Source organism: Prinia subflava, chromosome 10 (genome assembly GCF_021018805.1).
Source record: "Prinia subflava isolate CZ2003 ecotype Zambia chromosome 10, Cam_Psub_1.2, whole genome shotgun sequence".
Lineage (NCBI taxonomy): Eukaryota > Metazoa > Chordata > Aves > Passeriformes > Cisticolidae > Prinia > Prinia subflava.
This window is the reverse complement of record NC_086256.1, coordinates 16,676,059-16,691,923: the sequence shown is the minus strand read 5'-3', so window position 1 is coordinate 16,691,923 and position 15,865 is coordinate 16,676,059. Positions and strand designations below refer to the sequence as shown.

The window sequence follows — 15,865 nt, the reverse complement described above, 5'->3', positions numbered from 1 at the left end:
CCAGGGCTGGCAGAGAGCTGCGGCACGGGGCGCTGGCGGCGGCCGTCCCTCGGTTCCGAGTGGTTCGGTGTCGGTGCCGGTGCCACCCCGTCTCCGCCACAGCAGCGCCTCACGCCTCTCGCGCCGCGCTCGAACCGCGCGGGGCCCTCACGGCGCAGGCGCGGCGCCGCCGCCGGAGCGCTGGGGGCGGGAGCAGCGCGTGCCGCCGCGGTGCAGTGTGGGTGGGCGGGGCGCGGCGCTGCCGGGGCGGTGATTGGTGCGGAGGGGCGGAGGGGGCGGGGCGATGCTGGCCCCGCCCCGCCGGGGCGCCCCGCCGCTCGGTGCGTGCGCGCGCGGGGGCTCCGCGCTCCGAGGCGGTGCCGCCATGGGGCCGCGGCTGCTTCTGGTGCCGCTCGGGTGCCTCGCGCTGCTGCTGCCGCCGCCCGGCACCGCCGAGTTCAGCCCCTCCCTGGACAGCGACTTCACTTTCACGCTGCCCGCCGGCCGCAAGGAGTGCTTCTACCAGCCCATGCGCAAGGAGGCCTCGCTGGAGCTCGAGTACCAGGTCGGGCAGGGCGGGAGGGGGCGTCTCCCCGCGGGGTGTCCCGAGGGGCGCTGGGGTCCCGCGTCCCGCCCTGACGGCGGCGCTGCCATCCCCGGGCCGTCTGCCCGTCCTCCTGTACGGCGGCTCCGCCCGGCCCTGCCGCCGGCAGCTCGGTGCTGCCTTGCTGAGGCCGAGGCCCCGAGGGGCAGCGCCTGCCGAGGGACGCGGTGCCCTGGCCCGGGCGCGGGCAGCCCAGCCCTGCCCGGAACCTTGCCGGCCTCGGCAGCGCCCGCAAAGCCACGGTGGAATTGTACACTGTTAGAAGTCCCGCCTTCGGGAGTTAAAAATTAACTTACCGGCCTTTTCAATTATTCTCATACGTTCATTTGGTGGTTTGGGGGGAATTTTTTGTTTCTACTTTAGAAGAGCTCAAGTCGCCATCCTTTAAAAGGGCAGAATGTAGAAAGTTCACGGTTGTGACCTTGTGTTGTAGCTCTAAAGCACAAGGAACGTTGTGCTGATGCACAGAGCCTGTACTTGCCTATCTTTGTGCTGATATTAAGCCCCTTTCATCTCAATGATGAAAGTTTTACAGAAACAGCCCAATTTACCAGACTGTCATTAAGATTTTGATGTCCTTCTTGAGAAGAGTCAAGTTTCCCAGAGATCTCTGCGATCGATCTCGATCTTAGACTAGTCTTCCTCCTTAAAGACTTTTTTCGATAAAATAGGTATAATGAAGAAGCTGCACTGAATATTCTCCCACCCTCTTACTGTGCCTCGAAGCGGGCTAGGATGTGTCTCTCTTCCCCTCCATCTCTTTTTCCCATTTCCCAGCTGAAAGTCAAAGCTGAAATTAGGTTTTTTTTCTAATTTCTAAGACTGTTACATGCTGAACTGAACGATAATGAAAGAGGTGTTCAAGCTTTTTTTAGAGCCCTCTCTAAGCCAAACAGAAGTTTATTTCGCACAGAGTGGGATTTTAGTTTGATCATAAGCTAAATAAAGACATTGTTTTAGAAAGGACTGATGTGTATAACATATAGGTAACTTCTACTCAGACATAAATTTCTTAGCCCTACTGTTAACAGTAATGATTCATCTTTCTATTTGAATGTGTAGGAAAGGAGCTCTGTTTATTGTTACAAATAGATTTATTTTGTACTTAATTTTAGTGGCTAAAGCATAGGAATATTTAACATAGGATGCAGGTCATTCTCCAAAAACAGAAGGTAAACACTGTTTTATGCTAATACAAAGGTTCTTCTGTGGGTGTTTAGACTGGAGCCTAGCCCTGAAAGTATGTCATTATGTATGGTTTTTGGTTTGATCAGCTGTTACCCAGTAATTTTACTTGTCCTTTTTTTTTTTTTTTGGTAAGTCCTCAGTGTCAATTTGAGTCAGTGTAAACTTTGCCCTCCTTTTCGGCAGGAGCAGACCGCTATATTCAAAAAGCTCTCTGGGAAACAAGAAAAAAAATTCCCCTAGCATGGACTTAAGTAATGTGATAAAAATGATCCCTCTCTGCCCCCTTATGCAGTTGCTACCTTCCCTGTAAAGAATTTCTGCAACACAATAGGTGTGGTGATACAGCTGTGGCTGTGTTACACAGCTAAAGCAGCACAGCTTTGTAATGCTGCAGACACTCCCTGAGAACTGAGGAAGCTAAATGCCTTCAGTTCCCCCTCCCTTTGGGAGAAGGGAATGCCCTGGCAGAATTCAGACCCTAACTGTGCATCAAAAGGTGAGAAGGTCTTGGGGTCCAGCTTGGACTGGCAGAAGAGGTTTGGTCCTGTGTTGAATGCTGTTAATTCACCCAGCAAAGAGATCTTAGGGGTGACAGCACACAGTGTACAAACATGTAACATGTATATACAGAAAAGTGATTTGTTAGAACATTTCTACCACTAAAATGGGATAGTGCAGGTACTTACCATTCAATGACATCTGCCATAGAAATACAGATTTAGCCATCTGTTGTTGGTATTTTTACAAGTTGTCTAACCCTGCCTGTTGATAAAACTGCACACATTCTTAAAAGCAATTAGAGAATGGTTCAATATAATCCCAGCCTGGCAGGTTTAGATTACATTTAGTTTAAGATTCTGATATTGCTAAAATGCTTTTAGGTTGAGCCGTTTTTTAATCTGTTTCCAGTTAATTTGGTGTCAGCTCATCCAGACAGAGTAATCTTTCACATTCTTTGTCTGTTCCCTTACCTAAAAAAATTTGCCTTCCCTGAAAATATTGCTGTCAGCAATGCAAACAGGAATTCCACTGGTCAGAGGTTGGTTATTTTTGTTTGTTTCACAGGTTCTAGATGGAGCAGGATTAGATGTTGATTTTCATCTGCTGTCGCCAAAAGGTGAAACTCTAGTTTTTGATGAAAGAAAATCAGATGGAGTTCACACGTAAGTTTAAAATCTTCAAACACAGAAGTGTTACTGTAACAAAGTATAAAAAACTTTTCTGGTTTCTTTAGCAAATATAACTAAAATGAAGCTTGGGTACATTTTATTCTTTAGTATTACAAAAGGCTTTCTAATAGGGCAGTTTGAGAATACCAATTTTTCCTATAAACACTGAATGTTTTTTATATTAATTGTACCTTGAAGTGAACGGTATTTTTAATGATAGCTGTTAATGTTCAGTGGATAAAAATAATTATTATGGAGTTGAAAAAGGTCTCCCTATCTAATATCAAAAGATCATGTGAATCATACAAATAAAAAGCTAAAAAGACCCCTATTTTTCCAGTCCTTTTGTCAAAATACGTCATATTTGTGGTAATTTTACTATACAACAGAAGAATTCCACTTATTGAGTATTTTTTTGTAATCATTAACAATCATTCAAAATCCCTGAAAAGAAATGAAAGCAGGCTGCTGTCTTCATCATTTTGAGCCTTTGGAGTCAGTGAGATTGTTTTGCTGTGACTGTGTAACCTGTAAGGTGTCTTTAGAGTTCTTATTTTTATACAAAAAGAAGATTTGCTTATTTCTAACTGCATGACTGTCAGTCTTAAAAGGAAAGGTATGCTTACAAAAACCGACTTTTTGAGAACTGGCACAGAAAGTGTAGTTAATCATGTTTTGCTTATTACACAGGGTGGAAACAGAAGATGGGGATTACATGTTCTGCTTTGACAACACATTCAGTACCATTTCTGAAAAGGTGATTTTCTTTGAATTGATTCTGGACAATATGGGAGAAGATGGTCAAGATGAGGAAGACTGGAAGAAGTACGTTACAGGCACAGATCTCCTAGACATGAAATTGGAAGATATTCTGGTCAGTATTTGGTCTTTAATTCTATTCAATGTAAGTGTATTTGGAAAAAAAAATGTCACGTAGCCATTCTGCCTTGGTGTATTGCATCATCCTGGAATGTATTCCAGTTGCATTTATTGCTTTCACTAATACAGGAAGTGTAGCACCGTGGATCTCTTGTTTAATCACAGAAACTTGAAGATCTTGTCAGAATAGTTCCTTCATCAGCAAGAAGAAACTGCCTAGCTCTCAGTCACTTGGTTTCCAATTCAGCTTCCTTTCTTCCTACTGCTAAAATGGGATATTCTTCCCTAGCAGCAATGAAATGAATACTTTGAGCACTAAAGTATTATTATTGAGTCCTAATGATGTAGTTGGAATTACTGCATAATTTTTATCAGTGTTTCAAGTACTGTTATCCTCTTCATCACATCTTTGCAGAAGTATGGATTACTGTTTCTATCTTCAGTAAATTAGATATTACTATATTAGGGGCTTTGCCCCTAAATCTTATTACATCTTTTCAAACTAATAAACTGAATGAGAATTAATTTGCATAACCCACAGGTTCATCTTTGCAGACATTGTTTGAGGGGTTATGTTTGCTTTAACTGTATACTCAGCCTGTTTTATGTAGGATTCAGACTACTGCTGAGTCAAAGCTCTTATTCTCTTTATGATCATTAAATATTGAGATTACTCTAGAAGCAAAGGATTGCTTAATGCTCCAGTACCACTGCTCTTAATGCTTGGTAGCATGCAGTGAGCTATTGTTTGTTTGATCATAGCTACAGACAATGGGTATCTTTAAAAAAACCAACCCAAAACCCCCAGCATCTGCACATATTTACTGAATACATCATGTAGAAAATTACAGTGTATTATTTATTGCCATAAGCAATGCAGATTTTTTAAATAACAATGTTTAAAATATTTTATAGGTGTATGATACACTTTTAAATAAAATAAAACTAAATACAGAATCTGAAAATCTGACCAGATCCTTAGAATTGGCAATCAAGACACTTAGAAAAAGCAAAAGTGGTATGTGAAGTTGTGAAGAAAATCGCACTCACACTAATTACAAAAAATATTTGAATGGATTTGATAGATACTTGACTCTATACTGGTATCTCCTCCAAAAGAAAAAGAAATGTAGAACTTATCTTTGAGAGCCTTGAAAATCTTATAAAGTAGGTAATTTTTGTAAAGTTAAGATTAGTATTTGATCCTGTTGTTTACTTAGCCAAGTATTACTTTCCCTGTGAGGCCTAACATAAACACTTAGTTTAATTCCTTAATGAGGACACATTCTCTGGCAAAAATAGGGAATTATGTCTTATGTTTAAAGCTCTTGTGTGGTGTTCATTTTCCTTATTGTGTAACAATGAACTTTATAACCATAAAATTATTTGGCTTCCCAGAACAGCTATTTTGAAATACTTTTGTTAAATATGAAGCAGAAAAATGTTACTGCTGGGTTTAACCTTATGGTTTTGTGGTTTTTTAATGCAATATTAATTAAGTCTTTTTAGGTGATACACAATAAACAGGCTAGACAAATTAGTGAAAGGTGTGATGATGTGTATATTTTAAAATGAAATTAACTCTTCGCTTGTCAAGAAATTAAATTAATACAGTGTTAATAATTTTGTATGTGCTGCAAGCTATCCATTTAATTCAGGTGGCTTTTTTCTAAAAATACCTTTTTGTTACTTACCAGGAATCCATCAACAGTGTCAAAGCCAGACTGAGCAAAAGTGTCCAGATTCAGACCCTGCTCAGAGCATTTGAGGCTCGTGACAGAAACATTCAAGAAAGCAACTTTGACAGAGTGAACTTCTGGTCCATGGTCAACTTGGGAGTAATGGTGGTGGTATCAGCTGTTCAGGTTTACATGTTGAAAAGTCTCTTTGAAGATAAGAGGAAAAGCAGAACTTAATATTCATTAATGTTCATATTATGATCATAACAATATAACAGGTAGGGGGAGAAGGGGAGCAATAAACCACAGTAAAGAAAATAAAGACCTTTCAGATTCTTTTGAACAGACAGTAAAAATCAGGTTTTCAATTCATGTTGGGCTTTTTGGATGTGATAGTGCTGGTCTTGTTTGTGTTTGGGGGTTTTCTGTTGTTTTTTGTGGTGGTTTGTGTTGTCCTTTTTTTAAACATGAACATAATGCCTCCTCCCAAGCTCTCCCATTTTTCCAGATGCTACTAACTTTTTTTCTATTTGTAGGATTTGTTAATGGCTGTTCATGTCTACCTTATGCATAGCACACTTGGTGTGTATGCAAAGTAATGTTAATATAACTGTCATTTTCTTAATTTTCACATAAAGGTTTAAGTAGTAACTTAGATGTTGATTTAATTGCTGTTAAATACTGAGTGAATTTACATATGCCTATGTTTACAGCATTGGTAGTTACTGTCATTTTTCTTCAAAGTTACATGTTTTTAAAAATCCTGGTTTTGTTCTTTGGCATCATGGAGAAACACTGGGCTGTGTAAGAACATGAGATCTCTTTGTATAACAGATGACTAGTATCAGCACTTTAAAAAAAGCACCATCAATGTGAAATTGAGGCAGTCTTGAAAAACAATTGGAGAAAATAGGTACAATTCCTGTTCATAAATCCTTCTGTCCTGTAGCTGCACAATCCTGTTGTCCTTTTTGGCTGTTACATGAGACAAGTGACTACATGGTATTTAAACAAACACGGGCACACTTTGAATATGATTTGCAAATTCTTCGTTGCTGTAACCTCATGTAATAGATAATTTTTTAAAAAGTGATTTCTCATGGTTTTTTCCTTTTACTAAAGACAGGGGGTGTCATGGTATGCTAAAACAAGCATTGATTATTGTCATTTCAAAATCCCTCTTATTTTCCACTTTTTTACACCCATGACTGATGTAACAGTCGGGTGACTTACATAGGCATATAAAAACCAAAGCTGTTCACCTAAACTTTCCATTTTTGCTCACCTTCACAAGTCTTTCAGCTGTATAAGTACATTCTTCATATACCCCGTGTTTCTGTACCTAGCTGTTCATCTGAAGAATGCACAAATCACAGGAGCAGGAAGTACAGGCTTCAAGTTTTATGAACAACAGAATAGGTAGTATTGCTAGCACTAAGGCAAAGCTAATACCAAATCAGAAATTTATAGTATCTGGATGAAGTGGCTTTTAACAGTGTAGTGAGGGTAGAGAGTTTTTGCCAAAAGCCCTGGTACGTGAGAAGTAACATTTTTTAGTGGTTTCAAGTTAGTAATTTTTACAATGTGCCAAGTTATGGGAATTTCTTGTATAAATGTGTTAACTGCATTTCATCATAAGAGTTTTTAAAAAACTTTATTAAAAACACTTTTTTTAAAAGTGTTTTTAAAAAGTATATGTAGTAGTGTTGTGCCTGTTGTGGGGTCATTTGTATGAATGGCAGAATTGCAACTTGGAGACTTTCTGTGATTAAATATTGTTTTAGGAATAAAAACAGGGTCAATAGGTGCATTGAAGAAATATGTTGTTCAAATGAAACAGATGCTAGCAAGGGCTACAGAACAAAGAAACAGCACTTCAGTTTCAACTTCAGACAAGAGGACCTAGCAATAATATTTCTAAATAGTTTTTATAAGCAAAAATATTATTATTATTATTACAGAACTCATTATGGAGGGCTCCAAAGGCTGTTGAGCTATCTTTCTGCAAAAAGCTGTGTCCAAAATAAGACTGTACCCCTTTAAGGTTTTGTGCATCTTACTTCCATATGATGCTTTCTATTCTAAACTGCCTGGAGGTAGAAAGCTTATTTCTGTGATAAGAACAATGTCTAGAAAAAAATAATTCTTTCAGCTAGAGTAGCAAACAACGCTTGCCTGCCATTTCCCTATTCCCTCCCAGTAGCACTATACCACGTTATCTTTGCTTGCATCACCACGTGTGATGCTCCAAACCATCTGCAAAATGCTGAACCAGCTCTGGGAAGCTGCGACTAAGATGTCTACCTCTGCTCTCCAAGCTACTAGAGTCGAGATTTCAGCTTACAATTCTAACAGATAAGTTCTGCCAGGTTTTCCAAGGGCACCTTAAGGGATTGGGTTCCCAGCTGCTCTGCTGTGCCTCTCTGTAGTTACACATCAGTGGCCACACCGCTGGTGTCCCAGTTTACCCTGCTACTGGATGCAGCCTGCTCTGATCCAAGGCACAGCACTGCTGCACTTCAGTGTCTCCTGTTACAAACAGCGAGAGAAGAAGGAAAATCCAACAATCATCAGCAGAGGTCATCTGGAAATAATTATTGTTTAGCAACTAAGAACTCTTGACTGTATTTGCTCTTCATTCAAGGTCCACTACAGAAAATGAAAGAGGGAATAACTAGAAAGGTTCATTGACTTAGGCAACAGGAATGTTTATGACAGTTGAAGGATCAGGCATTCAAACTTGCAGTTAAATAACATCGTACTTGGATTTTGAAGAGTAGATTGCTTTTGACTGTATAAAATTTACAAAGGATTTACAAATTTACAAAATTAGGGTTTTTTTCTTAATGGACTTTTTATTCAGAATTAAATGTTTTAAGACTTGCACATGTTGAATAATTATGCAAAACTAAGATTTTCAATAAATCAACTTTAAACCGGTGTTTGCGTTGTTTTGTAATGAAGGAAGAATGCTGTGAATACCTATAAATGCTGCAAAAGATCAAGGATGCTACACTAACATGAAATTTGGTTTTAGTAATGCAGCTTTTTTATTTCTTCCTCATGCAGTGTTCAAATTCTGTTCCTGTTCACTGTAAATACCAACTTTGTCAGTGCAAATAATTTAAGATTTACACAGGCATGAGATCCCAAAGACACTAACCTCTGGTCTTTCTAAGAGAAAGTATTTAACTTATTTAACTGCCTATTTCAGCAGCAAACATCAACAGGAAATAGTATCACAAGCTCAAACTCACAATTAAGAATCTTATAAGTCACGACTAATTATTCACATGTAATATTTTTGCATTATTCATAAAATAATACTCAAGATCCCAAGAATAAAGCTCAAAATATTGGAGTATTTTTCAGGTAATTGAGTAATACACAACAAATGCAAGCTTGTTTACCATTTCATAAGGCTCCTGAGACAGCCGGGCTTCTCCGGAAGCCTGCAAACCACATTGTTCAAGTACTGAAACAGGAACTTCCTCTGTGCTGTGTTTTGAATCAATGAAATAGATCACAAAATGCTAAGCTACAATGTTATGTTGTTAGATTGGGCAATTAGCAGTAGAAGAAACAGTGATTTGACTTGAAAAAGTACATGAGGAGTAAAAACCCTCAAGAGCTATTTTTGGACACCGACATGAGAAATACTTGCTGAAGTTCCCTCTCCTGATCTCTCCCAGTGTGCACCATGTGAAATGACACCTTCTGCCTTCCCTCCTGTACAACACAACAGAGGCTTGTGCCTGACTGGCACACTGCTGCTCGTGCTCAGCAGCGCAGCACAGCGTGATTTAACTCCACCTGTCAGCTTGCAGCATCCTCATTCCATGACTACATGGTACAGTGTTAAAACCACATTTTTAAAGATTTTACTCCATTAGCAATTACTTTTTCTTTCTGAAGTTTTTTGATTTTTTTTAATATTTATATGGCAATCTGTTCTAAAGACTCATTATCCCCAAAACTTAATTATGACAACCTGAAACTAAGACTGAGCTCTATCTGATGTCTTTAAAAACTAACAGTTCCTTTCCTGTGTTTCAAAGAACAATTCTCCTCGAGACTTTCATTTGAGAACTTAGCAACTTGTGGTGTAGACAGGAAACATACAACTCTTAGTTACTGCTGAGAAATTGTTTCTGTTCAGCCCTTCCTTTTCCATGCTTTCCCTGGCTCCAGCAGTACTCTCTCACAGAAATCCACAGAGGAGGAATGCTGTATGAATAGTGAGGTACAGAGCTGAGGAGGCACAATTTACACAAATCACTATAGAAATTAAAAAGGCAATCAAAACCTGCATAACTTCTTGTATAATTTTGTTTTCAAAATCAACAATTCTCATAACACAACTGTTGATTCTTATCAAAGGCAAAGATAATAGTAATAAAATAATGAAAAACAACTTATAGGTAGTAGTAAGCCCACCTACACTGCTGGAGTTTCACCAGAAGCACCTGAATTACATCTCTCATGCTTAGTGCTGTTGACAACAGTTAATGAGACTTGGAACCTGTATTGTTCATGAACTCCCTTCTTCCCTTAGTGCATACCGAGTTTCTGGAAATGATATCCACCCCCACTCTCCATCTGCTACCTGCTAAATTGGAACACAGGTGCATAAGGAAGGCATAGAGTTGCCAAAAGAAAAGCTTGAGAAGCATATATCTATACATTTCAACCTTATGTTAAGGGACCTGAAATTAAACATCTAATAAAAGTCCTTTTCTTTTATGCTTAAGGATTTAATGGAGTTAAAACCTTTTCCAGTTGTTCATTAATTCCCTTTCCCACTATTTCCAACTACTGTTGATAATCTTTAGAATTTTACCATTAGTGCTTTCTGGTCTCTGCTATCATGCAACTGATTTGTGAAGTTATGAATACCAAATTAGAGCAACCAAGTAACACAAAGCAGGCAACCTTAATAATGTTCATGAATAAAAAAAAAAGGTACACAGCAAAGCAATAACTGTCCCACTGGATGGTGACACAAGTGAATGCAACAACAGCCAAGTTTTGTGAGCATTCATTAGAGAATGGCAAAGCACAGATGAAGGACTTGGAAATGGTGCTTACAGAAAAACTTTATTTAGAGCAAGACAGAACTATTAATTAGCTTCCTGCTTTAAAGCAGGTTTTGAAGTAAATGAGCTTGTTAAGAGTAAAACTGCAGATGTCAGGATTGGAAGGTACTGTGTTGAACAGTAAATAAACAGAAGACTAGGAAACCAAAACCACATGGAAGTCAGTCAGCACCAAACACTAAGTAGCTAACAATGGGAAGCAACCTGAATATTGTCAAATTGAGAAGCTAGAAATATAAATTAGAACAAGAAACACACTGGTGAAATAGTATCACTAAACAGATTAGAAGAAAGATTATATAAAAAGAATGCTATGATCTACAGTTGTGTTTGAAAAATTAGTATCTGCAGGCAAAGTATTTTAGTACTAATGAAAACCAGAGCAACTTTTGATAGTGTGGTGTATGGATCTCAACGCTAAAATATGTACAAACCTGATTTTAAAAATTGCAGAGATGAGCTAGCTGAGAACATTAAGGGATTCAAAAATGCAAGACAATACAAAAATCTTGTTTAGTTGTTGCTGAATGATAAAACTGAAAGATAGCAAAAGCATCAAATTTCAAGCTGATTCTCAGACCATGCACAGCTTGTACTGGGACTTGTCTTTTGGTTTTCTTTCTATTGTCCTGCACTGCCTTTGCTAAAAGACAGTTGTTTCCCCCCTCTCCAACTTCCTTCTGTCACTCTACAGGCGACTCTTTTCCCATTGTCTTTCTCTTCATGACACCTCACCTATAGATGATCCAATTCACAAAAAAAAAAAAAAAAAAAAAAGAGCAAACTTTTCTACAAACATTAACAACTTCAAAGTTTAACTCATGCATTAATGTTTTTCTAACTAAACTAAGATATCAGTAGATCTGACACCTCCATATGGGTGTTTTAACCATCAGTTTAAGTTCAACATTGACCGAACAAAACTGAGCATCCTAAACCCTTTTCTGCATTTGTAAAAAATGTAATTTTCTTTCACCATGCCCTTAACTGGAGTGTTATTTTTCATTCAGACAGATGCGAGTGAGCTAGAGACATGCCTGAACGTATTACCTGTGTAGCATTTGCAAGACTCATCCTCTTCCCTCTGTACCGAACTGATGCTTCTGTCCAGTTTATCCTTATCACTCTGTTCTGACTACTGCTCCATCGCCAGCCTTGGTATGTTCCATCTCAATTCACCAATTTCCTTTTAAAATACAACACTAAAGATCACTTTAGTAGGATGTTCCAAAGACAAACCATTTTACTGTTTATTAAATTATCTTCCCTCTCCCCACCCCCCGACAAAAAAGTGCTTGTCTTCACCTTAAAGGCCTTTTAAAATTTATTTGTCTTCACGTTAAATCAAAACATTGACCTTCATTTCATGTATCGTGCTTAGAGATTTTTCAAAATGCCTGTTATGCATAGAAAAACCATAGTTTTATTCAATATTCCTGTTGAAGTATTTGTTGAGAACAATGATTTGACAAAGAGTTTGCTATTATGCATATTTTACAATTCTGACCAGTATTGTGCCATTACTTCTTTGCTGTCTTGTTCATGCGATACCTCTATTTTTAGAACGGTCACGAGAGACTTCTCCTACCTAAACACTACTGTAATACAAATAAAACATAATGGAAAAATATTAAATATACACATAGAAATGGTGCTAAATCAGTGACCACAACAAAGTTGAATTACATATATTTACACACATGCATACATACAATGATCGAGTTATACCAAAATGAAATCATTACATACAGCAACATTTGTCTTTTTCCTTTAGACACACCACTACTACATACAATGAAATTCACATAAAATGAGAAAGGCATTTGTAGGTGTGCTTTAATTACTACTCTAGCTTTATCTTCAGCAGCACTATTGCAGCATTTTCCAGTACATGACCCCTTGTAACAAAGCATCCCTCAACCACAGCTGGAACACCAGTCAGTGTCTATGTGCAGGGCAAGTGTCTCCAGGACAGGAACAGGAAAGCTAGAGACTGGGAAATGATGGATGGGAGGATGCCACCAAGTATGTGCTTCACCAGAGTACAGAATCAAAACTCGTTCTTCTCTCTCAAAAAATACACACATTTAATGTTGGTCTTTTAATTCTAAGAGAAAAGCAATTCCAAAAATACAAACTGAACATCAGAGTTGAGTCAACCACCACAATAAAATGAAATGACATTCACAATAGTTAGGTCTATGGACCACTGAAGTTTGACAAGTATTTTCTCCCCACGCCTCCCTCACTAAAGTCCCCAAGTACATTCCAATATTTATTGTTAAATGAATCTTTATGAAAAATACTGCTGGTGTTCAGTTAGAATTAAAGGACTTGGATAAAGTGAAACAATAAAGACAAATACAGATGGTGTGAGTAAGGTTACAAAGGCTTTACATTTTGCATTATCTCAAGATATAAACATTCAAAAAATTAACATGAAGTTGCTGTGTTATCAAAATATTGCAGCTATAGGCAAGGCAACATTAAATTAATAGCTGAGGGTGTGAGAAAAAAACCTCACACATTTTAGTGAAGGTAAACAGAAGTGGGAGTTTTTAATTAGCATTTTTATAAAGCTAATATAACCCAGCCAGCCATAAGCCAAGACCAGGATAAAAAGCTTTCTCTGCTTCCTTTGGCTATAAGGTGACCAAAAAAAAAAAAAAAAAAAATCAGAAAAAAATCACCTTTTCAAGATGTTCAAGATAAGCAGAAAAAGTCAAATAACCAAGAAATGGAATAAGTAAGTACTAACTCAGGCAGTACACGTTAAACCACTCTGTCATTTGTTAATGTTACATAATTTTATTTTGGTGGCAAACTGTAATCATGTAAGAAAACTAATCTTATACAGTACAGTGAATAACCACCAAAGTAAAAATATTCTTCTGTTTACTCTTTGGCTAAAACCCCCTCAAAAGTAGCAAAGAAAAAACATCTAATACTGGCAAGAGACTTTTTTACTTTTTTTTTTACAAGTAAAATAATCTTATCAATTTAAAACTTGGTACATTTTATAAACACAAAAGAGGTAATGTTGTAATAAAATCAGTAACATTACTTCAAACGACAACATCTGTTGACCCTGTGCAATAATACACTTCGTTCATACTACATTTATCAAAATATGACTTTCTACAGGTACGTAGAAATCCTGCACAACTTCTGTCAACTTACTTTATAACTGGGACATGAAATTTACAATCAGAGTGCCACAAGAGCTTTCAAATTGTTATTTCCAGTAGAAATAATTTCAAAATCTTCAGATCCTGCATTATTTTTAACGGTTAATTCAAACGGAAAAGGATGGAATGTAGAGCACACGAACATCAATGACTGCACCCATTGCCAGAACACGCTGCACTGGTTGGACACTTTTCCTTAGTCCATAAAAAGCAACAGCACCCAAGAAGCCTGAGAAGAAATGCTGCTGTGTAAATACTGGCAACTATTCCTGAAAAAGAATTATGGGATGTATTCTCCGAAGCTGACCGATCCCATAATTTGTATTGCATAGGTCACAATCACACATCTATGTACACGCCCAGGCCTGTGTGTGCACATACACCTCTGTGTACGGGCACACACGCACACGCACACACACAGAGAATATATTAAGAAGACAATGAAGTCTGGTCACAGAGCAATTTACAGGCTCAATATATTTTTTTTCTTTTTTTTTTTTTTTGTTTTTTTTTTTTTACACTTTGTTTGAAAGAAAACTTCAGTATTTTACAGTCTTCAGTAGGCATTATATACACTGCACTTATGAAATCTAGAAAGTATTGAAATAGAAATACATTTCTGCAAACATTTGGGTAAGAAAACAAACCAAGATTTTTCAAATATTTGTGCTATCTACATAATATTTTCTCTAAATCACAATAACTGTATCCATGGAATGTTCTCTAGAAAATGTCATCTTTTTTTAAACACCATGCACATTTTTAAGCAATTGTAACCCAAAATATCCCAACCTAAAACCATCTAACAATGTTCAGATTAAAAAATTTAAGTCTCAGATCAGATTTTAAAAAGATAAGTCTTTATCACAAGAGCTGTAATGATAACAATTACATGTTAAGGCTAAACTGGTTTTGTTTTTGTTTTTTTTAGAAACATTTAAAGACCATTTCTCTCGTGGCTCTGCATTATGAACTGTACTTACAGATGACAGTGCAGTGAACATAATGTTCAGTCCTACAGTCAGGATGCAGTTGCTCCTTCCCACTCCACAAGATACTGCACCTTTCCATCAAGTGTCACCCGACGAGCCAACACACGGTATTTCTCCCCACAAGCTATTCTACCTGCTGCACCAAAATAACTAGTGATGGAGTTCTTCAGATGATTGAGCTGCAACTCCTGATCTGCTAAGTTGTTAAGTATCTCTGTATTGAGTTCATCATACTGATAATCTTCCTTGCTCTCATCGTCTTTTACAATTTCTGAGTTTTGAGTCTGGAGTGCTTTTCGTGGAAAGCGGCCTCTCCTCCTCAAATGTGGGATTGCAGCAGGCCAAGTTCTTCCTGTACGAGTCCTTTTTCTCGAGTCAGATAAACTATTGAAAATAAAACCCCACAGCATTAGCTCCAAGGGAATTCAAAATGCATGCTGCATCATCAATTACTTCCGTGCCGCTCATGTAATAATATTAGTTGTTTTTCACTCAAAAAAATACTTACTGCTTACACATAGGTAACTAAGTATGACACTTAGGTAACAATTTCAGAACTCTAAATTAAACATGAGCTTTTTGAAAACTGACTATTTCTATCAATAATGCACACAAAAATGACTCATGAAAGCACTCAATAGCCATAAACCAGAAAGGGGAGACGAAATAGAAGAATCCATGTATGTCAATAAAAGAAAAATTTCTATTTGCTGAACTTGAGAGAGGGAAAAGTTCAAGTAACAATTTGCTTGCAGGAAGGTTGATTGTAGTTAATAATTTATTTATAAACTCTGTGCCGAAATTTTTCATGCTCTATTGACTGTAGAAAACCACAGCATACTTAATATTTTATTACATGAATACACAAACGTACAAAAACTGCTAAAATTAATTCAGAGTACATCAACTCTTTTGTGACCACTAGTAAAAAACTACGCTCAGCAAATGTTTATGCAGTTTAATTCTCTTCAGTAAATGTTACTTAGCCACATATTTTACATCAAAAACAATGGTTAGTGAGTACCAAAAAATCCTTACCCTCTGAGTTGTAAGCACAACTATTAAAGACAAATTTTCACTCATCCTATTTC

General features: G+C 37.9%; 2 protein-coding genes across 2 annotated transcripts in view; one reads left to right on the top strand and one right to left on the bottom strand.

Annotated features, from left to right (window-relative positions):
• The first annotated feature begins 258 nt into the window (after positions 1 to 258).
• TMED5 (transmembrane p24 trafficking protein 5) lies at positions 259 to 8,438 on the top strand. The gene is made up of 4 exons (XM_063407518.1): positions 259 to 544; positions 2,837 to 2,934; positions 3,631 to 3,814; positions 5,517 to 8,438. Exons 1-4 carry the CDS (start codon positions 284 to 286, stop codon positions 5,733 to 5,735), a joined length of 762 nt encoding a protein of 253 aa, XP_063263588.1. The 5' UTR covers positions 259 to 283; the 3' UTR covers positions 5,736 to 8,438.
• Positions 5,917 to 15,865, bottom strand: part of MTF2 (metal response element binding transcription factor 2) — a 27,674-nt gene continuing 17,725 nt past the window's right edge. The window contains exon 15 of the mRNA XM_063407515.1: positions 5,917 to 15,158. Within this exon, the coding sequence (XP_063263585.1) occupies positions 14,804 to 15,158 (355 nt within the window). The 3' untranslated portion in view covers positions 5,917 to 14,803. The remainder of the gene's footprint in view (positions 15,159 to 15,865) is intronic.